General features: G+C 42.7%; 1 protein-coding gene across 1 annotated transcript in view; it reads left to right on the top strand.

Annotated features, from left to right (window-relative positions):
• Positions 1–23,969, top strand: part of kctd16b (potassium channel tetramerization domain containing 16b) — a 183,630-nt gene extending 159,661 nt beyond the window's left edge. Inside the window, exon 2 of the mRNA XM_056285117.1 lies at positions 23,506–23,969. Coding sequence (XP_056141092.1) covers positions 23,506–23,969 — 464 coding nt within the window. The remainder of the gene's footprint in view (positions 1–23,505) is intronic.
• Positions 23,970–24,461: the final 492 nt, after the last annotated feature.

Here is a 24,461-nt window from a genome sequence, read left to right as displayed (position 1 = left end):
AAGAAAGGCTATGGGTGAGAGACAGTCTTGAGTAGAGAAGGAATGAGACCAAGGGACAAAGAGAGAAAATTAGAAATACAAGGCATGATTCAATTTGATAAAGAAAGAGGGAAAAGACAGAGAAAATTGGAAAGGGACACTCTGGCATAGATGGGTTAAAAGGAAGTTGGAAAGTAATTGCTGCAGTTGGGGCTGCTGGAAGATAGAAATGTGGACAGTGAGAGAGACAGAGAGACAGAGAGAGAAAGACAGAGTGAGAGAGAAAGACAGAGAGAGACAGAGAGAGAAGTGGCGAGAGAGACACACATACAGAGAGAGAGAGAGAGAGAGCAAGACAGAAGGGGAGACAGACAGACCGAGACAGACAGAGAGAGACAGAGAGAAAGAGAGGGACAGACATACAGAGAGAGACGTAGAGACAGAGACAGAACAAGAGAGAGTGAGGGAGGGCGAGCGAGAGAGAGAGAGAGAGAGATACACACTAGAAGAGGTATATTTGCTTTGTTGTAAAAGACATCATTTGTCTCTGTATCGGCCACCCAGTGCTGAGGGACTTTGTGACAGGAATCAATCTGAGGGCAATCGTCCATACAACACCACTGATGCATGGAGACATCGGTACAGACACTGGGAGAGCGCGAGATGGATGGCTGGCCAGGTAGAGACGGAAACAGGGAGGGAGGGAGGGAGGGCTCGGAGGGAAGGAGCGACGCAGGGACCATAGAAGAGGAGAGTTGATGAATGGAGCAGAGAATGTGTTTGGGATGAACAGAGATGTTCTCTGGGACAAAGGGGATTTTATATATAAATATTTATTTATTCATTTGAAACTATCACTTAGCAAACGATAAACTGTACCGAGCACTGACTACAATGGACCACGTCTTCTGATGCTGCCTGTTATTATAGTTACTATGACTGACTGGCTACTCAGCGGGAGCTGCTCGCTACCAGCTAGCTAACTTTAGTCAGACGCTCTGACTAACAGCGGACGAGTCACAGGTGGTGAAATAATACATCATTAATTAGGAAAATATTAATTAAATTCTCTGAAATGTGAGCAAAGCAGAGAGCAGAGCTGTAGAGATGCGGTCCACTGCTGGTTGTTGTCCCTGCCGACACACACACACACACACACACACACACACACACACACACAATTTCACTCTCAGACGTTAAGAGAAGCTCTGTCTGTACCTTATCACGATGGGTTCAAATGTTATTGAAAAATTTTGTTTGTGACCAGAAACTCAAAGGGGACATTTTTCACGGCAATATTAAATAAATATTAGAGAGGGAATTACAACCTGTTTAACTGCTTAACACTGATTCCAAGGCTTTGATAATACATAATTAAAACAATATTTTTTTTAATCAAAGGAATTATTTGCATAAAAAATACGATTAATTTACTTCCTATTCAACTGAGTAGTGTGTTTGTATGCAAATAACCACTACAGATGACAAGAAAGTAGAAAGACTTCATTTATAATTTTGAATGCCTTACACTGATTTTGGGACAGTTAAAATTGTTTTTTGGGACAGTGGTGAAAAAATTTATTCTGGAGCCCTGGAGGAAAGGAACGAAGAGGGCAGACAGACAAGAGGGGAGAAGAGAACAAGAGTAGGGGAGATGAGGAGAGAAATAGAGATGATGGGTTTTGGTGTGAGGAGATGATGGAGGGATAAAAAAAAAGTCTGGTGTGTGTCTGTGTAAGTTTGTACATGTGCGTGACTAACTTGAAGTCATGGAGGTCTGCTAAGATCACTACGTCAAAGCACCTTTCAAGGAGTGGTATGTGTGTGTGTGTGTGTGTGTGTGTGTGTGTGTGTGTGTGTGTGTGAGAGAGAGAGAGAGAGAGCATGTGTTGACAGACATTAGACTTGAGATGTCCTCTGTGAATCCTTGTTAAATTAATGACACATGGCACCACATGAAACATGAAACCCCCCTTGCACATGCAAATACTAAAACACAAAGGCACGCATACACACAAAACAAAATGACACATTCACTTTGACACACACACACACACACACGCACACACACACACAGAGCAGGGGTCTGCGTGATGAGTGATGATAGCCAAGGATGGGGCCAGCAGCCTAACACCACTGATGACACAGAGGAAGTCCACCTGACACAAATGTCCTCTCTCTGCCCTGTAGCATTCAGGAGGAAATGCATCCAAAGCCATTGTCATCCACACACACACACAAACACACACACACACACACAGGTAGATGACCAAAGGCATGCACACATACCCCCACATGCCTGTAGCTACATACAGACACACAAACATGCCTTTTTTCCACCAAATTAGCACATATATGCAGGTTTTTTTTAACATGGGAAAATCTGCTAAAAATTAGGCAATTGACTCCTTTCCCTTTGCCAGAAAGAGTACGTCGTTCTGGGTTTCTTTTTTTTCTGGTGTGCCACGTTCGATGTCCCGAACGCACCAGAAAAGGGGCGAAACTTAGCGCGTCTACCCGGGTGTCATGTTTCCATCACTGTCAATCAGAGCTGCAGCCGATTAATACCCGCGCCTACTGCCGAGTCATTTGTCCCGGGAAGGAATGTCGACTGTAGTCTTTCCCACTAAAGACAAAAGCCAGATGTAAGTGGGGGTTAGTGGGGGGTTTTGTCCAGTGGGAAAGAGGCTATAGACACAACCTCATACTGAGACATACACTCACTGGCCACTTTATTAGGTACACCTTGCTAGTACCGGGTTGGACCCCCTTTTGCCTTCAGACCTGCTTAGTCCTTCGTGGCATAGATTCAACAAGGTACTGGAAACATTCCTCAGAGAGTTTGGTCCATATTGACATGATAGCATCACGCAGTTGCTGCAGATTTGTCGGCTGCACATCCATGATGCGAATCTCCCGGTCCACCACATCCCAAAGGTGCTCTATTGGATTGAGATCTGGTGACTGTGGAGGCCATTTGAGTACAGTGAACTCATTGTCATGTTCAAGAAACCAGTCTGAGATGATTCGAGCTTTATGACATGGCGCGTTATCCTGCTGGAAGTAGCCATCAGAAGATGGGAACACTGTGGTCATAAAAGGATGGACATGGTAAGCAAAACAATACTCAGGTAGGCTGTGGTGTTGACACGATGCTCAATTGGTACTAAGGGGCCCAAAGTGTGCCAAGAAAATATCCCCCACACCATTACACCACCACCACCAGCCTGAACCGTTGATACAAGGCAGGATGGATCCATGCTTTCATGTTGTTGACGCCAAATTCTGACCCTACCATCCGAATGTCGCAGCAGAAATCGAGACTCATCAGACCAGGCAACGTTTTTCCAATCTTCTATTGTCCAATTTTGGTGAGCCTGTGCGAATTGTAGCCTCAGTTTCCTGTTCTTAGCTGACAGGAGTGGCACCTGGTGTGGTCTTCTGCTGCTGTAGCCCATCTGCCTCAAGGTTCGACGTGTTGTGCGTTCAGAGATGCTCTTCTGCATACCTCGGTTGTAATGAGTGGTTATTTGAGTTACTGTTGCCTTTCTATCAGCTCAAACCAGTCTGGCCATTCTCCTCTGACCTCTGGCATCAACAAGGTATTTTCGCCCACAGAACTGCCGCTCACTGGATATTTTCTCTTTTTCGGACCATTCTCTGTAAACCCTAGAGGTGGTTGTGCGTGAAAATCCCAGTAGATCAGCAGTTTCTGAAATACTCAGACCAGCCCGTCTGGCACCAACAACCATGCCACGTTCAAAGTCATTTAAATCACCTTTCTTCCCCATTCTGATGCTCGGTTTGAACTGCAGCAGATCGTCTTGACCATGTCTACATGCCTAAATGCATTGAGTTGCTGCCATGTGATTGGCTGATTAGAAATTTGCGTTAACGAACAGTTGGACAGGTGTGCCTTATAAAGTGGCCGGTGAGTGTATATGAGAACTCACACACTGATGATCACACACACACACACACACACATATATATATATATATATATATATATATATATATTGTGGGGTTTTTCCAGAAACCGTCAATGGTGTTGATAGACGTGCTCAACTAATGAGGAGCAGAATATATAGTATGTGTGTATGTGTGTGTGTGTATATTATATATATATATATATAAATACACACACACACACACACACACACACACACACACACACACACACACACACACACACACACACACACAGGGATGTTGGCATGTGCATTGACGAGGACGTTTAGATAAACATGAACAAATGCTTGTATAAATACATGCACACACACACATTTACAAATTAAGAACAAATCAAGGCCTAAGCGAGCCTGGTTGTGCTGCACTGGGAACTCCCACAGCACACCCCCCCCTGTATTTGTTTGCTCCTCTTGCCCCCGTACCCGACTGGCATTGTAGGATACAAATCAATCTTAATGTAGACATCTGTGAAGGCGGTTCAGTAAGACTTGAATGAGAACCGTGTTGAGTACGTGTAGACTCAGCTTCATTCACCTTTCCTCCCTGCAGCTCCCTGCACTCACACTGGCAGCGACCTTACTTCTGGAAATGACAGTCGATAAACATAACAAGATCATTTTCGCACATCTCTTAGTTACATAAACACTGTGCTATCAAAAAAATGTTTGTGTTTGAAATATTTATAATGTTCACTACTGGCCATTTGTCCACTGTCATCTTGACAAGCAGGAAATGAAACTCTTAGTGGGTGATCTATGGCAGTGTTTCTCAACCGGGGGTCCGCGGACCCCTAGTGGTCCGTGGTGTAATTGCAAGGGGTCCGTGAAAATAAAATATCTTTAAAAAAAAGATCCTATGACATTTATAGAAATAGGATTATTTTACTCAAATGTGACTGAGACCTTTATCTACCTAAACTATAAAGGGTAACATGACTTTTTTCTCTAATTACATCTGTTTCACAAGTGTAATTTTTGTATTTTAATAAGAGATCTCGCTCCCGTTTGCATTGTTAAAAGTTACTGCATAACAATTCTGTTGTTACATATATCTGAAAGTTACTGAATACATATTCTGTTTTGTTACATATATCTGAAAGTTACTGCATAAGAATTCTGTTTTGTTAACTATATCTAAGTTACAACTGAAAGCTCTTATTTTTGCCCCAAAGAGTGAATAAATGCTATAATGCAATTTAAAATGCAGTTTCTACTGTTTCTATCAAACTGCAACCCCCATCCCCCAAGATCAGTTGGAGGGGTCCCCAGGGTAGATCAAAAATACGCAGGGGGTCCAGGACCCCAAAAAGGTTGAGAACCACTGATCTATGGTGATTTCTAGACTGCAGTGCAGGCGTGCATTTGCCTTTCCCTCCTTTGTTGGGACTCACCTAAGTGTGTGTGTGTGTAAACACACACTAGAGTAATTCTGGCCTTTTACGCCTGCACATTTCAAGAATGGATTGTCAGTTGTCAGTCAGTCAGTAAGGGATATTTAGCCTCATAGGCTGTGCAGTCCGGCAGTAAATTCACACACACACACACACACACACACCATCTACCTGCTGTAACCCTGGATCAGAATATGCATATTAAATAATGACTGAACATTAGAATTCAGCTGAAATACAAAAACCTTCTCTCCATAACTTCTTCCTCCTGTCTCTTGCATCCCATCTCCTCACTAAGCGGATGTGAAACAAGCAGCACATTTAGGGTCAGGGTGGGGGATGGGAGGAGGCAGCTGCTCTCGAAAATAGATCATCTTTAGCGTGGGCCAGTGAGCCTGTGTAATTTTTATTGGGAATGTCATTGTGGAGAGGTGCAATTTAATGAACTCTGTAAAGGCACACCTGTCACAGATAACGGTTTGCTCAAATTCAAAGTATTAATGATTAATATTAATAGTCTTACATATGTCACCCCATAAATATGTATGTACGTACGTTGTAGCTGAGGGAGTTAGCACCCTGCCTGTGACAATGACTTTATTAGGACTTTGAGTGAGAACAAGACGAATAGGTATAACTCCACAGGATTTGTCCCAGATGTGTCCTCTCGCTATGCACAGTCACAGACCGTGACACACTGACAGGCGATTTAAGAAGTGATGGAGCTTTTTTTTTTTTTTTTGTTCTTCTGCTTCTTCTTTTTTTACTTATCAAACAAAGGGATGAGGTGTGATTCAGGGCGATCCATTATGCTTAAATATATATATATATACTATATATAACGTTTTTTTTTCGAAACTGTCAATGCTGTTGTTATAAGTGCTCAACTAGTGAGGAGCGGAATATCAACACATATACAGGAAGGAAAAAAAAAGTGTTAATACATTGCAGTACAGGTTTCCAGGAAAAAAAAGTTTTAATACATTGCATTTAATACACTGTTTCCACAGCGCCCTGGCCCCTAAATGCTTTTCAAAACAAGCCCCAGTCCCTTAACCCATTGGCTGTAATGTTTTCTACCCCTCCGCTGGTTGCTGTGCATCATAAGGACCTACCCCATTGGTTGTTATAGTTTAAATGTTCCCTCATCTGATTGGCTGCTGTCCAACCGAAATTAGGGGCGTGATGCTGGGCAACGTAAACTGTATGATTCTTTGTTTAACCACATTAGCAGGTGATGAGTGCGTGATGCACGAAACAGGCCTGTACTGCAATGTATTAAAACAATTGCCCGTGTCTGCAAGTGGGAAGCCAGATGTGGGTATGTGTCCTGGTTGCTGCAGTAGCGCTTCCTCTGGTCGGTCGGGGCGCCTGTTCGGGGGGGTGGGGGGGACTGGGTTTAATAGCATGATCCTCCCACGCGCTATGTCCCCCTGGCGAAACTCCTCACCGTCAGGTGAAAACAAGTGGCTGGTGACTCCACATGTATTGGAGGAGGCATGTGGTAGTCTGCAGCCCTCCCTGGATCGGCAGAGGGGGTAGAGCAGTGACCGGGACAGCATGGAAGAATGGGGTAATTGGCTGGATACATTTATTCATTATCCAAGCCGCTTATCCCAATTGGGGTCGCAAGATGCTGGAGCCTATCCCTGCAGTCTCCCTGTCTGCCGCCCAATGACTGCTAGGACTGCTGGCTGGATCAGTTGGGGGGAGAAAAAGGGGGGGGGATTTAAAAAAAAATACTGAGAAGAAATTCATACGGAGAAAGGGAGGTAGATAAAGAGTGAGAGAGAGAAAAAAACAACTGAATGAAGGAGAACTACATAAATGATGACTTGCACCGTTTTTGCATATTAAGTGATATATTATAATTTTACAGTAGATATACAATGGATGATATGCAGCCCTATACGCAATATTTTGCACAAGAGTGAGTATGAGGGGTTGGCTCTACAAAAAACATGGCTTAATATGGTACACACATGCTGATACTTGACATTGGGAACAGTATACAACGCACATTTGTTATGGACTAGTCGGGTCTAGGGGTTAAGGGTTAAGGATGCAATACTAGTCCTAACCTGGAGTATATAGAAAAGATGAAAACGAGGTAAGAAACAGAAATAAGGACTGATTTTCCAAGACTAGAGAAGTAGCCAGGAGGTGGGCTAGCTTACCGAGGAAGCAGGCTAGCAGTTAGCAGGTCCCTCCGACAAGTCCTCGGCCATATGGGTCTCAGCTCCTGTAAGCGGCGGACTCAGTCTTGGTAGGTTAGTTCGGTTTAGGTTGATGGTGTTGAGCCGGAAAGGTGGAAACTTGTAGTGTCCTGGACAGCATGTTCAAAATGGTGTATCCTGAGGCGTATGTATGCAAACTGCTGGCATTAATTAACTCCAGGGGATGTGCGCCGGCATCTCACAGTGACATCCTCTTATAAACACAGCTTAACCATGCCTCCAATCATTTCTCAATGAAAAGCAGTCCAAGTATGTAAGAAAAGGAAGAAGGGAAAAAGGCACATATAACCGCCATCACTTCTACCATTCATCCCCCCTTACAACCAAAAATAAATAAATAAATACATAAATTCTGGTTTCAACCTATTTGTTTTTCCTTTTTTTAAATCCTATTTATATTAACAAGTTTCTTGTTTCTTAAAACAAAAAGACTATGTACAATTATAATCTAATCAGTTTTTTTTATTATTATTTCATTTATTCACATGCATTACTATCAACAATGCACTCCCAAACTTTTCAAAATACCCAAACCATATGCTTATCCCCTTGACAGGGTGTCCGCAATAACATTTTCTCTGCCTGGCAAATGCACTACCGTCAGGTAAAATGGTTTTAAAATTAAACTCCAACAGAACACTCTCTGACTGTATGTTTTGAACTTTGACAGAAATGTAAGTGGGTCATGATCAGTCAGGACTACCAGATCAGCTCCAGCACTAGACATACACCTCAAAGTATTGGACTGCTAGGACAAGAGCCAGGGCCTCCTTCTCAATAGTGGAATATCACTTCTGATGGCAATTCAGTTTCTTAGAGAAATATGCAACAGGCCTGTCTATTCCTGACACATCAGTCTGTAGCAGCACTGCCCCTACTCCAACATTACGAGCATCCACTGCAAACTTGAATGGGACAGAGAAGTCTGGAGCAACCAGCACCGGTTCACTAGCTAGAATAGCTTTAACCATTTCCAGAGCTGTCTGACAATCCGCTTACCAGCTAAACTTAACTCCCTTCTTCAACAGGTTTGTGAGTGGTGTTGTCACAGCTGCGAAGTTGGGAACAAACTGCCTATAAAAGCCACACATGCCCAAAAGGCACGTAGCAGACATTTTGTTTTTGGAACAGGCAGGTCTAAAATGGCTTGCACCTTGACAGTCTTTGGTCTCATTGAACCTTGACCCACTTGGTGCCCCAAATATGTGACTTGCCCCTTTCCAATCTCACATTTGGGCAAGTTGATTACCAACTCTGCTTGCTTAGGACATTCAAACAGCTGTCTGATGTGTTCCATGTGATAGGACAACAAAGTGCTTTAGCAAACCACATCATCTAGATATGTGACAGTGTTCTGCTATCTGGAGGTTACCAAATTCATTAACCTCTGAAAGGTTGCTGGCATGTTTTTCATGCCAAACAGGAGAACCTGACAGTGATACAAACTATCCTGTGTCACAAATGCAGACACATCTTTTGCCCTTTCTGTCAACAGGACTTGCCAGTAGCTCTTTAACAAGTCAAATTTCGACACATACTATGCATTGCTGATCTTATCAATACAGTCCTCCAGCCTGGGTATAGGATATGTATCTGTTTTAGTTACATTATACATCATTTACCTTTCGGTTATCAATGCAAGGATGCAGTTAAATTGGGCTTGGGAACAGGGACTAAGGGAGAACTCCATTCACTTCAGCCTTGCTCAATTACACCAATTTCTTCCATGTAGAGCAACTCATGTTTCATTTGAGCCCATTTTTGTGGGTTAATTCGGTACGGATGTTGTTTAATGGGGGTTGCCTCACCAGTGTCTACATCATGGGTTACTAAATTTGTTAAGCCAGGGGTATCTCTAAACAGAGGACTATACTGATCCACTAGATCAGTGGTGGCTAACCATCTGCCATGGAGAGCCATGTGTATGCAGGGTTTCATTCCAACCCGACTCCACACCACATATTTTCACTGATACATTCTTCCTCTTTGGTTGAAGGGTTGCTAATCAGTGAAATCACCTGGTGTGGAGTCCGGCTGGAATGAAAACCTGCATACACATGGCTCTCTGTGGCACATGGTTAGCCACCCCTGCACTAGATGTAATGCATCCTCTTTTTGCTCTGTGGTGAGATGACTCAGTGACTCTCTGAGATTGTCCAATGCACTGGAATTGTTAAGCCTAGCTGTAACTGGTGCAACTGACTCAACCCCATCATCCTCACTCTCTTCCTCTTCCACAGTAACCTGAGATGTGATACACACAGCAGATGGAGTGTCACGAGTATAAGGTTTCAAGAGATTGATGTGACATAGTCGTGATTTCTGTCTTTGGTCGGGTGTCTCAACAACATAATTGCAATCACCCACCTTCTTGATACCCTTATCTGGACCATAGAATTTCACCCCCAGCTTACCTCCACCCATGAGCAACAACACCAGAACCTGGTCTCCTGCTTTGAAGGTATGCTTCACTGCCTTTTTGTCATAGTGAGCCTTCATCTTTCCCTTAGCTGCTTCCAAGTTACTCCTGGCCAAGTCACAAACTGCATGCAGCCGGTCCTTGAGCACCTTTCTGGAAAGCTGACTGCAACAGCTATTCTTTCACCATCTTCAGTGGTCCTCTCAGTTGATGTCTGTAAACCATCTCAAAATGGCTAAAACCTGTAGCCTCATTCACCGAGTTTCTGACAGCAAACAATAAAAAATGGCATAGCTACATCCTAATCATTTGAGTAACCAACACAATTGGTCTTAATCATAGACTTTAAAGTCTGATGGTACCTCTCGATTACACCTTGGGACTGAGGATGACAGGCAGAAGACATAATTTGTTTAACTCCCAGCTCGTGCATCACTTCCTGGAATAGACCAGAAGTGAAGTTGGACCCACAATCGTGTTGGACTTCTAGTGGTAAACCTACCCGAGAAAACAAATGGAGCAGAGCCTCCACTATGACCTTGGTCTTAATTGATTTCAATGGCACCACCTCCGGAAATCTGGTGGCAACATCCATAATAGTCAGGAGATACTCATTCCCTTTCTAAATTTTTGGCAAAGGGCCAACAAAGTCAATAAGTTCTGTTGAGAAAGATTCCTCCATGACAGACAGAGGGCAGAGAGGAGCAACCAGTTGTGTGGTAGGGCTTGCCCACAACCTGACAAGCACGACAGCTACAACAGTACAAAACCACTTCTTTTTGCATTTTGGGCCAGTAGAAATGTCTACCAATTTTATCTTGAGTTTTACAGATGCCTAAATGACTTGCTAAGGATACTTCATGGGCTAAACGCAGGACTTCCTGAAACTCTCAGGCAACACAATTTGCGTCATAACGGCCCACGGCTCATCCGCAGTATGATCACGAAGCTGCCATTTCCTCAACAAGACTCCATCTTGGAGAAAAAAACCTTCAGCCACAGCCATCTGTCTTAATGGAGCTGCAGAAGGATCTTTTCCTTGCTCAGATATAAGGCAGGGGCCGTGGTCCCCGGGCTCACCGGACGAAGCAGACCAAGCTCTCCCAGCCGATCCAGCGCCAGCTCTCCCAGCCAGACACCCTCGGCACACCTCCCTGCACTCCTCACGACAACATCAAAAACACCACAGTCAACGCCAGGTGAGGCCGTCGCCAGACTGCCCTCTGTGTTATCGAAACTGCTTGCCTGCATGGGCTAACAGTTAGCTTAGCCTGCCCCGCTCTCCCAGCCATCAAACGAAGACAAAACTTAAGACGCAGACGTGGACAAAGACACTGCATGGACAGTACTGGGTGAGGCCACCGCAAATAAGAATTTGTGCCGCAATCTTCCGACACCGGCACTGGGTGAGGCCGCTGCAAACGCGAATTCACGGAGCCATTTCCCCACAACAGAAGCGGAATTTATTATCAGATAGGTGAGAAAAGAGACACCATTAAGGGCATAATCTTTAGGTTTTTTTTTTTTTTTTTACAAATCTCACAGAACATGAAACATGACAAGACACGTATCCTTAACACCAGTTATGGGTACGTCGATTTCAACATAAAAGTCGTAAGGAAAATGTTTCTATTCACATTATGAACTGACCAAGTAGTGGTGACATTTAAGCTGTGAGGGAAACTGAACAAGGGGAAGTGGTAGATGCAGACAGTATCGTCAGCCATGTGTAGAACCGTAGCTGAACAAATGACAGAGGCACCTATGGAATTGTCAGAAAATCTAAACTAAACAGAGGATGATGTGTAATTATTGAACACAGGAGCTTCCATATGGTCTAATATATCATGAGTACTGGTGTGCATGCATACACACAAAGCACACACAGAGCCTCCAACACACAACATTTGTCACTGCAGCTTTGCTGTGTCCCATCCTGTTAATTTTATTTGGAGAGGCAGCTTGCTAGTAGCAGATTTAACAATTTCAACAGTCTAATAGGTCATTTTTCAAAGCTGCAATTAAGAGCCCTGCAACCCATCGATCAGTGGGACCCATATTCACTTAGAGTGGCACAAATTAATTTGTGCAGAGTTCCGAAGTAAACAAGAGAAGAGAAACCATCACTCCTGTAACAAATCCTCATTCAGCATTTAGCCTTAGCCACCGTGTCTTCTTTTATCAGTGTAATATGCACGTGCACGTGGCAGTGTGTCATTTTGTTTTGATTGCAAATGCAGCCTCTATGGCCCGTTCTGGTCTTAGGTACATGCAAGTGCTCATGCGAGTTTGTGTTAAGGTGGATGTTTATATGCCTGTGCATTTTTTTTTTAGTGTTTATGTGTGGATTTGTCAGTGTGTGTGTGTGTGTGTGTGTGTTTGATAGAAGACACGGATGTCGGCAGATATTAAAGGAATGCAGAGTTGACGTGGGTGACAGAGGGCATAGTGTTCCATTTCAGCCTCTGCCTTTGAAATGGGGCCACTGGTTTCACATATGTAACATGGTGTGCATCTGTGTGTATGAGTGTGTTTATCTCTATATGTGTTTGTATCTATTGCTATCTAATACCACATTGTATTTTTACACTTCCTCATTTTTATATTCATACACATATAAATTGAACTCATTGTGTGAAATATTTACTGCAGTTGCACTCGATAAACAGGTTGCTCCTATACTGTGATGTCTGTAAGGAGTGATGTAAAGCAGTAGCTTTCAAATCAGTCATAAGGGAACTCAGTGCGGCAGGTTTTTTTGTTTTGTCAGGTAATTAATAACGTTCACCCGTTTTGTCATGAATTTGGTATGGTACGGTGGCGCAGTGGTTAGCGCTGTCGCCTCACAACAAGAAGGTCCTCGGTTCGAACCCCAGGGTTGTCCACCTTGGGGGTCATCCCAGATTGTCCTCTGTGTGGAGTTGGCATGTTCTCCGCATGTCTGTGGTGGGTTTTCTCCGGGTGCTCCAGTTTCCCCCACCATCAAAAAGACATGCATGTTAGGGTTAGTACTCCTATCTGTGTCCTTGACCGAAGCATGACAAGATGAACTGGAGTTGGTCCCCGGGTGCTGCATGGCGGCTGCCCACTGCTCCTAGCTACCCAGCTAGGATGGGTTAAATGCAGAGCGTAATTTCCCCATGGGGATCATTAAAGTATATCAAAATCAAAAAAAAGAAGTCAGTCATCTAATCAGAGGGTTTAGATGTGGAACAACAGGTGAATGTGAGTAACTGGCAGAGAATGGCTTGAAAGCCGCTGATGTAGGTGGCGTTTAGATCAGAAGTAAGTACTGAGAGCATGAGTTGATTTCTGTTATGCAGTTTCCTGATAAACAAGCTAAATACACTTTTGAGGAGTGGAATTTAGTAAGTGAAATTAAAAGTGGGAACATCTATTTTTGGTTTATTTATAGTTCCGTATAATCTGTTTGAAGTCAAATGCTAGGGCGGCACATGAAAATTAATACTGGTACCACTGATACTTCCGGAATGAAAATCCACAGAAAGCAAAAGCCACTCATACACATTCTGTTTATGCATGGTTTTATGCCTGTGTGTGGTGCATATGTTGGTACAGGGGTAATGGTTGACGTGTGTGTGTGTGAGTGAGTGTGTGTGTGCGCATGTGTATCTTGTAGCAGCAGTGTGTGTGTGTGTGTGTGTGTGTGTGTGTGTGTGTGTGTGTATAGAGTGGTTGGGAGGGGGAGTTGTACGTTGCACATCTATGAATTACTTCAAAGGTTCAGATCTTCTCCCTACTAAATAGGAGAGGAATCCATTGGTAATAGATAAGTCCTAAATTATTCAAGAGGAAGGCATGAAAAATAAATGTTCATTTCCTGCAGTTGGAGCAGTGGTGATCTGACTTTTCCCTGCGTTTAGGCAAGCCTTAACTTAATATCAGGGGTTGGGACATTGGATTTCACAATGACTGGGAATCATGCCTTAATTTTGGTCAAACACATAATTTCAATCTACATTTCAGTTATAATCCTAAAAATTGTTTTCTTTAGTTTACTGACAGCTATGGTGATACTGGTAATGCACAGAGGAGTTTTGTGATGGGCATCTTATGCAAATGAGTGGAATTGGTCATAAAAATGCAAATCCAAAAAAGTATTTACAAACCATGAAGCCCATGTTCAAAAACGGAAATGCAATGGAAACACGAAAACAGCAGTGTAAAGGAACTGCAAAAAAAGAAAAAGAAAAGCAAAACAGCGACAAATTGCACATGACAACATTAAGAACATGTGCCGCACAAACCCACCATGGTAATGTTTCTGTACGACCCAAATAGCAGGAGGACTGGTCACTATGGCAACCTACAACTGATGTGATGAATCAAAATCACCATTACAGCACAAGGTTCTTAACAAGGTGTTACAGTGTGAATTTGGCTATAGACATAAAAACTAGATAGTTTAACTCTTGCCTGGAGCAGCTTGCAATTTGGTCTATAGTCTGAGTATCTAAAGACAGTTAAGGATATGACCAACAAAAAATACTTAATAAACTCGGTAATAGTGTGGTCTTTGTAATAGTAAAAGGGTGGCCTATGAATAAACTCTTTACTTTTTATCAACAATAGCATGGACTTGTATGCTTACCTGATTTTTTTCCCCCACATTGAATCAATATTTTCTTAGTTTTATGTGACTGCTAATATTGCAAGGCAAGGCACATTTCTTTATTTATATAACACATTGCAGCATCAAGGCAATTCAAAGTCAATTTAAAGTGCTTTACATAAAAAGGCATTAAGAGAAGCAACATAAGGCAATATAAAGACATTTAAAAACAAATAAAAAGTAAAGAGAGTAACAGTTACAGTGCAGTGTAAGATGAAAATCAAAAGCTTCAAGTTTTATTTAATAAAAAGCAGCAGCAGAGAGGAAAGTGTTCACCCTAGATTTAAAAGAACAGAGTTGCAGCAGACCTGCAATTTTCTGGGAGTTTGTTCCAGATGTGTGGTGCATAAAAACTGAAAGCTGCCTCTCCATGTTTAGTTTTGACGCTGGGGACAGAAAGCAGACCTGTCCCAGATGATCTGAGTGGTCTGGATGGTTCGTAGTTTAGCAGTAGCTCAGAAATGTATTTTTGGCCCTAAACCATTCAGTGCTTTATAAATCAAGAGCAGAGTTTTAAAATCAATTCTTTGACGGACAGGAAGCCAGTGTAAAGACCTCAGGACTGGAGTGATGTGATCCACTCTTTTGGTCTTAGTAAGGACTCAAGCAGCAGCATTCTGAATCAGCTGCTGCTGTTTGATCGCTTTTTTTTTTTTAGAAAGCCCTGCAAAGGCACCATTACAGTAGTCGAGTCGACTGAAGATAAATGCATGGACAAATCCTGCTCAGACATAAATCCTTTAATTCTTGATATATTCTTCAGGTGATAGTAGGCTGACTTTATAATTGTCTTAATGTGGCTTTCTAAATTCAGGTCTGAGTGCATGACTACACCAAGATTTCTGGCTTGGTTCATGGTTTTTAACATTACCGATTGTAGCTGAGCACTGACTTTTAATCATTCTTCCTTGGCTCTGCAGACAATGACTTCAGTTTTATCTTTGTTTAATTGAAGAAAATTCTGAGACATTCAGTCATTGATTTGTTCAATGCACTTACTCAGTGTTTGTACAGGATTATAGTCCCCTGGTGATATGGTTATGTAAATGTGTTTAGTGTTCTCGTAAGGGCGCAAGAGCCGCAGACTAAAGACGAAGCTAAACTTCACTCAAAATGAAGAAAAGTGTCGTCGTAGTAGTTGAAACATTTACTGGTAACTCCTTCACACTGACATGGAGTGAAAACTGGAGGACAACAAAAATACAAAAAAGGAAATTACACCAAGTCCTGCATTGTTCTCCACAAACCTAGAATTGTACTGTAACTAGCGCTGCAAAAGCATGAACTGCCTTCTATATGTTTGTAAATACAACATTCTTTTTCACCTTAACTTACTGAATGCATTTTCATCAAATAACCCCTAATCTATGAATTTTAACATGTAAACAATGAAATACAACAACTTACGACATTGATTCATCAGTCCTTGCGTGTTGATCTGAATGGATCCTTGTACTTACTAACACGTGACTTTCTCTGCCTTCCCAGAATTTCCTGGTCTGACTGACAGGAAGTGATGTGTGTCTGAACTAACAAACAATACAATTAAAAATAAAGGCATTGCAAGCAGTAATTAACATTACAAAATTACAGCTTGTGTCTTGTAGACATCACACTCCCCGCCTGACCTCAGTGAGGTCACTAAACATAGTATACAAGGACACGTTCTCCTTTTTTTTTTAACGTATGGACTACAAACCAGAACAGGTTCTCAGCCGATATGGAAATGGTTTACATTCTACACCAAAGAGATTGAAGAACTCTGGTTTGGCCAGTGAGTGATTGCTCCTGTCATGCATTATCACATTGACAGCCTTGTGCCTAGCATCCTCCTTAGTGAGGCAGATCTTTGTGTCTGACATTCTTTTGTAAGAAGTGGGGTTGTTGTGAAGTGTCTAGTGTGTTGGTGTAGTGTTCTGTGCCTGTCACATCTCACTCTCAACCTTCACCACTGGCTAGCAGAAATGCGAACAGGCGAGCCAAGCACATATGTCTCTCATTGCCAGTACATAGCCTCTCCAACAGGGGAGTCAGAGGAAGTCTGGCCTCTAGACGTGCAGTATGCAGGCCCACCAGTGTGTGGATATTCCTTGATGCCCATAAACCAGCCCCCAGCTATGAGTTACATAGTGCCACTGCCTAGTGGATACCTCAGGAGAGGAATAGGCTAACCTCTACAGAAAATCAGTACTCTTGTTTTTTTGTTTTTCTTGCCGTTTTGTAACTGTTTAAGTTGGAGAGTACTGCTGGTGTCGTGCGTGGCTGCCACTTCTTCCTCTCATAGCCCCCCCCCTTCTCATCCACCCCTGTATGTCTGTGTTATGTTTATCTGTTGTCTTGTTTCACCGCCGTTTATTGTAAAGTGACTTTGAGTGTTAGAAAAGCGCTATATATTTGATTTATTATTATTATTATTATCATTATTATTATTATCTTTGCACAGGAGCGGCTCCTTTGGCCTGTACGGCAAACCTCTGTGCAGCTCGAGCTAATGACAGCCGGGTTAGCATTAGCTACTGCCTCCCTGCCATTCTCTTGTGATGGCGAAGGAGCCTTTGGGGTTTGAGGTGGGGGGCCAAGATGCATTGCTGTGTCATGGTAGGTGGGGTCACATCCCAGGCTTGAGGCGTTGAGATCTCGTTTGGCTAAGTACTGTGCCAAGGGTTCTGCAACAGGTGTTGGGATGGCTAGAGAAGCTTGTTTTGGAATACATGGCTTAACGTGGACGTTTATTCTTTCATGAGTGTATGGTTGAAAATTTTTGTTGGGATTGGATTCTGGCCATTAGATTTATGTCTTGACTTGTTTTGTTGTTGGTGAAGTATACAAACCGTGCTTCAGCATTTCTTCTTTATTTTCTTTCTTCCAAGTCCTTATTAGCTGACTCAAGCTTCAGCTTTAGTTGCTGCGATGTGTACACTGCTGTTATCTTTGCTGCCTCAGCCGTAGCCCGGGCACGTCTTGCTGTGCTGGCCAAAGAGGCTGACGATTTTATACTTGAGATAGCCATTTTGATACTTTGCAATACTGATCTCTTTTGTCTTTTCACTTTAGGATTCTCGTAAGGGCATAAGCTGCAAACTAAACACTAAGTTAAACTCTTCTCAAAATGAAGAAAAGAGTAGTTGTAGTAGTATAAAGAAACACGTACTGGTAACTCTTTCACATTGACATGGAGTGAAAACTGGAGGAGAACAAAAATACAAAAAAGGAAATTACACTAAGTCCTGCATTGTTTTCCAAAAACTTAGAATTGTACTCGAACTAGTGCTGCAAAGGCATGAACTATCTTGTATATATTTGTACATACGTTATTTTTAATCTTATCAAATGCATTTTCATCAAATAACCCTTAAAATAACCCTTTTCATCAAATAACCCTTAATCAAACCCTTAATCTATTAACTTTAACATGTAAACAATGAAAAACAACAACTTACAACGTTGATTCACTAACATATGGCTTTCTCTGCCTTTCCAGTATTTCGTGGTCTGACTGACAGGAAATGATGTATGTCTGAACTAACAAACAATACAATTCAAAATAAAGGCATTGCAAGCAGTAATTAACATTACAAAATTACAGCTTGTGTCTTGTAGACATCACACTGTTTGTCGTCTGCATAATTATGATAACATGTTTTGTTGTTTTCCATAATCTGGACTAGTGGGAGCATATAGATGTTAAACAGAAGTGGCCCCAGAATGGAGCCTTGGGGAACTCGACAGGCCATTTTGGTATGCTCAGATTTGTAATTACCTATAGACACAAAGTAGTCCCCATCCTTTAAGTAGGATTCAAACCATTTTAGTGTTGTGCCAGAAAGTCCCACCCAGTTTTCCAATCAGTCTAGTAATATGTTGTAGTCGACTGTGTCAAATGCAGCACTGAGATCCAATAATACCAGGACTGAGATTCTGTCACTGTCTGTGTTTAAGTGGATGTCATTTAAGACCTTAACAAGAGCAGTCTCAGTGCTGTGGTGTGGTCAAAATCCTGACTGAAGACATTGAAACTGTTGGTTAGTGCCGAAAAGTTGTTGAGCTGCTGGAAAACAGCTTTTTAATTATTTTACTTAGAAACATGAGGTTTGATATGGGCCTATAAATGTTCATTAGTGAAGTGTCTAGATTATTCTTTTGTAAAAGAGTGGCTTGATAACTGCAGTTTTCAGGGTCTGTGGGAAAAGACTTGAGAGAAGAGATGTGCTGACCATTTGTAGAAGATCTGATCTGAGTACATGCAATTAGAAACCTTTTTTTTTTTAAAAAGCCTGTTGGCAGAATATCAAAGCAACAGGAGGAGGATTTCAGATGTTGTATATTGTCCCCCAGGTTTTTATGGTTGATGGGATCAAATTTTGACATGCTATTTGAATTGATTTTAGGTGGATTTAGGGACAACACATACCCTGTACCTAGTATAGAGGCGCTGGCTGCCTGTCTTATTTTCTGAATTTTGTCATTGAAGGAGGCAAATTCATTGCAGGCCCTGGTAGATAGAAATTCAGAGGCGACTACCACGGGGGGGGGGGTGTTAGCCTGTCGACAGTAGCAAACAAGGCACATACATTATTATTGTTTTTGCCAATGGTGTAAGAGAATTAAGACCGCCTTGCATTTCTGTTCCAAATTATTAATGTTCAGTCTCTTTATAGATGTCATAATCAAAAGTAACACTTGTTTTTCGCCACCTGCGTTCAGCTTTATGACAATCTTTTTTTTTCTATTCTGACCAGTGCGGCACATCTCCATGGAGAGCTTTTCTAACCAGAGACCACCTTCACCTTAATGGGTGGAATGCATTGATAACATCTGTAATTTTAGAATTAAAATGATCTACAAGCTCATTGACTGAGACCCGAGAGAGGGCAGGTGTGGAAGAGAAAGCCTGAAAAAATATTTCACTGGTGCTTTCAGTGACATGCCGTTTTGTGATTACCTCTGTTTGAGCATTTGTGTACACAGAGATAGTACTCTCAAAGAAAACACAGGAATGATCAGCGAGCGTGACATCAGTCACCACAACCTTAGAAATGTTCAGACCCTTGTAGATAATTAAGTCCAGAATGTGCCCCTTATGTGTGGGCTCCATCACATGCTGAGTCAGTCCATAGTTATCAAGAACACAACACAGTTCTTTCATTGTTCGTGCTTTAGTAGTTCTTTAGTTTATGGCACTTATCGCAAAGTGTAGGGGGTTCCCCGGTGTCCTGGCAAAATTCTCAACCTAGCTCTCTCCATTTGGCCACCTAATCATCCCCCCATGTAATTGGCCCAATGATTCCTCCCTCTCCACCTCAGCTAATGTGTGGTGAGTGTTCTGGCGCAAAATGGCTGCTGTTCATCACCCAGGTGGGTGCTACACATTGGCAGTGGTTGAAGTGAGTTACCCCCTTCAAATGTGAAGCGCTTTGGGTGTCTAGAAAAGCACTATATAAATTATTATCGTTATTATTATTATTTAGTTCCTCTGTCCTGGGGTATGTTAGCATGGATGTTTAAATCACCAGCAAAACAACACTGTCAAATCAATACAGATTATTGACAGCAGCTCAATTAAGTCATCAAAAAAAGTTTGCATTGTATTTAGGTGGCCTATAGATATTTAGAAATATAACTCAAGAAGAGGAATTCAGCTGAAGAGCCAGAAATTCAAAAGAAGCAAAATGTCCATAAGATATCTTCTTGCATTGGAACGACTCATTAAACAAAATTGCAACTCCACTTCCTTTCTCGTGCTGTCTGGTTTTGCTCACAAAACTGAAGTTGGCAGGGGTTGACTCAATAACAACAGTTGCACTGTTATCTTCGTCTAACCAAGTTTCAATTAAAAACATAAAACTGAGATTATGTTTGGTGATAAAATCATCGATTAAAAATGTGTTTCCTTCCCAAGGCCTGATGTTTAGTAATGCTAAATTTAATGTTTTAAAAGCAATATCTGTACTTCAACAGGCTGTGGCTGCTGGCGTACAACTGGAGTCATATTAGATGAAGTAGCTGTGCTTTGAGTACACTTTGGTCCTCTGAGGCTGATCAAAACAGGAATTGCAGACTTTGGAGCCGTTCCCCGCTGTCCGGGGTGGGCTGTTGCAGCAGTGGGTTCATACCCAGTAAGCAGAGGGAGACATGAGCTGGGGGGGGGGGGGCAGTTGGTCCTAGTAGTCAGCATGCCCTGTAATGCTGACTGTGGGGAGATCACCCTTGGTTTGTTTGGATAAGCGGGAACTTTTGGTGCTGCATAATATCTCGTCAATCCCTTTTATCTGCATCCTTAGCTTGTGTGAGATATCTCTGAGAGGCGGGGGGGGGGGGTGCTGGGAATGATTCATGGCGTAGTTAGTCCTTGTTTTTCTTGGTAGAAAAGATTGCTCTACTTTTCCCAGAGTTTCCTGATCCTTTCTAAATACCAGCAGTGGGGTACTGGAGGCCATAGGTTAGGGTGGCAGTAAGCATGTGAACCCCCGCTCTGTTTAAATGAACCCTGTCCATTCTGAAATGGTTTTTTTTGCTTCCAGAACAGGTTGTAGTTGTCCATGAAGTTCAGTTTTTGAGCAGTGCATGCAGAGGAAACCCATATATTTAATGCCAGCAAGTGGCTGAAACGTACAACTCCTTTCCCTATAGTCAGGATTGGTCCTGACAAATATCTAAGCTGGGACTTATAGAATGTCCATTAGGTGTATGAAGTCTCTTTTTAACAGCTCTGAGCCATGCGTCATTCCAGGACGAGTGTCACTTGTTCCAACATGCACAATAAGTGTGCCCGTGTCCGGATGGTTGAATAACACTTGGGGCAGTGTTTGGACCAGGTCCCTAACCATGCAGTTGGGTAGACAGACAGTTTTCAAAACTTTGCTTTTGACATCTACCAGCAGAGCTGTAAAATGTCCGGTGCATGTTCTGCTGTGATGGTGTCTTTTTTGATGATGTGACATTAGCTTTAGCAGCTGCTGATCTGTTGTTTGCCTCTGGGAGCTGCCGAGAGATGCTCCTCAAGCTGTATCATGGGCCGTGGCTGCACGGGTCTCGGCGTTTGTTTCTGAGCTAGAGGTGCTAATGCTAGCTGTGGTATTACCATTGTGCTCACTGACAGGCAGCGCATCCAGAATAATAAAGCCGAACCTCTGGTGAGACATTAGAGAACGTCTGTTCAGAGCTCAGTCTTTGACACTGCAGGGCTAGAACAGGTCTTTGGTCTTGCTCCCTGGTTTAGCCAATACCACATATCCAGATCTGATGTGGTGTCGGTCTCAAGCGGGTTCAGGCCGGACCAGGGAATAGTGTCTGCATAGTCATGGGCGGGGGCTCATTATGTCCGAAAGCTGCTTCGCAGCACGTTTCATGTCCCTGGTTCTGATCGTCAGCCAGTTCCAGGACATGTTTGGAAAGCAGCAAACAGGCTGTTGATAAGTTTTTCATCCTCTTGTATTTGGTAGAGCAGAGACTCTTTTTTTCAAGATCTGTGATATTCTGGCTGAGCATGGCACAGCTGATGCATTCAGTGGACAGAGAAGAGAGGGGAGGCATTTTTCCCAAAGCCTTAAGACTGAAAATGGGAACACGGTTGTATTTCCAGAAATCACACAAAAATCTAAGTGAGGAAGTATAAATAAATAAAAACAAAGCCGCTGATATGGCCACAGCAGAGGGCTGAGTCCATACAGTTCTCGCCACATACAGCAAAAGCACCATGGAGTCTGAGACTCCAGTGTGATCAAGTCTATGCAACAATCGATGATCAGATAAAATCTAAAAAATAGTACAGGCAAACCATAAAACCAAGTTAAAAGTTGAAAAGTAAGGCAGCAGAGCAACAATCAAAGAAACCACCAGCTATCAACCAGAAATTTAGTGCCAGATATTTTTTTGTGCACAATTGCAGGGACAAAACCTTCACATCCATGTAATTAGTCATCCCATTATAGCATATAGTCCGATGAGTTAAAGGTGCACAGTCATTGCCTTCAAGCAGCGACTGTGTGAACTGGTTGGCTGGAGTTGGTCGATCCTTCCTATCTCTGGGAGTTAATTTTTCAACGTGAAGCCACTATGAGCTAGATTGTGAAATGGTTTGTGTGGCTCATTGACTGTCGCACCTTTTGTCACCATATGAGCCCCTGAAAAACATTTGCTTCATGCATGACATTTAACAGTTGTGTGTTCATATGCTGTGCTGCATTACATTATACATTAGGTTCTGCCTCTCAAAAATGATCACAGTCCCAGACAAGTAATCACAACCCAAATGATAGGTTAGTACTCACCTAAAACATAGTTTTGGAAATAAAACTATACTCACTACTGAAGAGTCTGATCTTTTTCTTGGACTAAACTAAATCCAGTCTCAGACTGTTAAAATCCATTACCTTTCTATTCTCTCATTTAGCTCCATCTCCAATTGGATTCATCACATTCATATTCATTATCTTAATTACTTTGCCTGCTTGTTTGTTTTCAACCATAGTTCCCCTCTCCAAAATTCTCAGTAAATCATTCTGGATGCATGAGAACAGCTCTTTGAATAATTCAGTCTGTCATTTAGCCAGTCAGTCAGCTCAGCACCCTTACTGAGCAAGACACACACCAGATGTTCCAGATGCTATGCCGCTTTGTGCTAGGTAAAAGCCATTTAGCATCAGGGAACAATTTTTTTTCAAAGTTTTACTTTGTCTCTCCTCTTTCTTCTGTCACCTGGCTATCTTCAGACTCTATTTCATCTCTCATTTTACATGTCTGGCTTTGCATCTGTTCACTTTTAATGAGCGTGAGAGAAAAATTGTGAACATTATGAGCTTATGTTGAAAAGCACCAGATGTACCCTGATGTTCTCTCTCTTCCCCCCCCCCCCCCATCCCTCCGAAATTATCCAGGTGGTCCATCACGTTGGTCGTCCCCTCCTTGTGACTGCTGCTGCAAGAACCATAAGGGGGACGGCGAGGGTGAGAGCGGCACCTCCTTCAACGAGCTCTCCACCTCCAGCTCTGAGAGCCAGTCAGAGGCCAGCTCTCCCCAGGGCACCGTCATCTGTGGTCCGGTCAGCCGCCAGCAACACCCTCACTCCCATGTCCAGACGCTGGACAGACCGCCGAAGAAAGGCCCAGTGGCCATGCTCCAGCAGTCTGAGCAGCGGAGGAAGAGTGACCTGCTGCGCACACTGACAACTAGCTCGCGTGACACCAGCACCAGCAAAAAGAGGCCGGCCAAAGAAAAGCTGACGGTGGAAGAGGAACTAGAGAAATGCATTCAAGATTTCCGCAAGATCAAGATCCCTGAGAGGTTTCCCGAAAGGAAGTACATGTGGCAGGCCGACCTGCTCAGGAAGTACCGCCTCTGAGACAGGAAACGGGGAGTAGGAAGCAGTTAAATGGGAAATAAAATTGTACTTCTGCACGAGGCGAATGGTCTAGGATAAGTTTACATGCTCTTTGACCCTAACTTTTATGACCAAAGGGAGACAACAATAAACTTATTTAAATTCAGTGTCTAAGGTCAACCTTCACCTTAATGCCAGTAGGTTGAGAGTCTTCACAGAAGATAGGAAGCAAAAATAAGCAAACAAGAAGCGTAAAAACCAGACTGTTCTCTCACTGATGTTTGTATGTGTGTATATATGTATTTATGTAGCCTATTGTATGCAAGTATGTGCTGAACTTTGCTGAATGCTCTATATCATTCATTCTCAAGGGCCAATCCAACGCAAGGAACAACGTCCAAAGTATATAAGCAGCCAACTGAAGGCTTTGTCATTGATGGGAATCAGGATTACTGTTAGTGTATTACACTCAGTGTCAACCTGTCATTATTTCAAGCACAGAAAACCACAAGA

The sequence above is a fragment of the Lampris incognitus genome, chromosome 8 (genome assembly GCF_029633865.1).
Source record: "Lampris incognitus isolate fLamInc1 chromosome 8, fLamInc1.hap2, whole genome shotgun sequence".
Classification (NCBI taxonomy): Eukaryota; Metazoa; Chordata; class Actinopteri; order Lampriformes; family Lampridae; genus Lampris; species Lampris incognitus.
The sequence above is the reverse complement of the archived record's forward strand: the minus strand, read 5'-3'. Positions and strand labels throughout refer to the sequence as shown.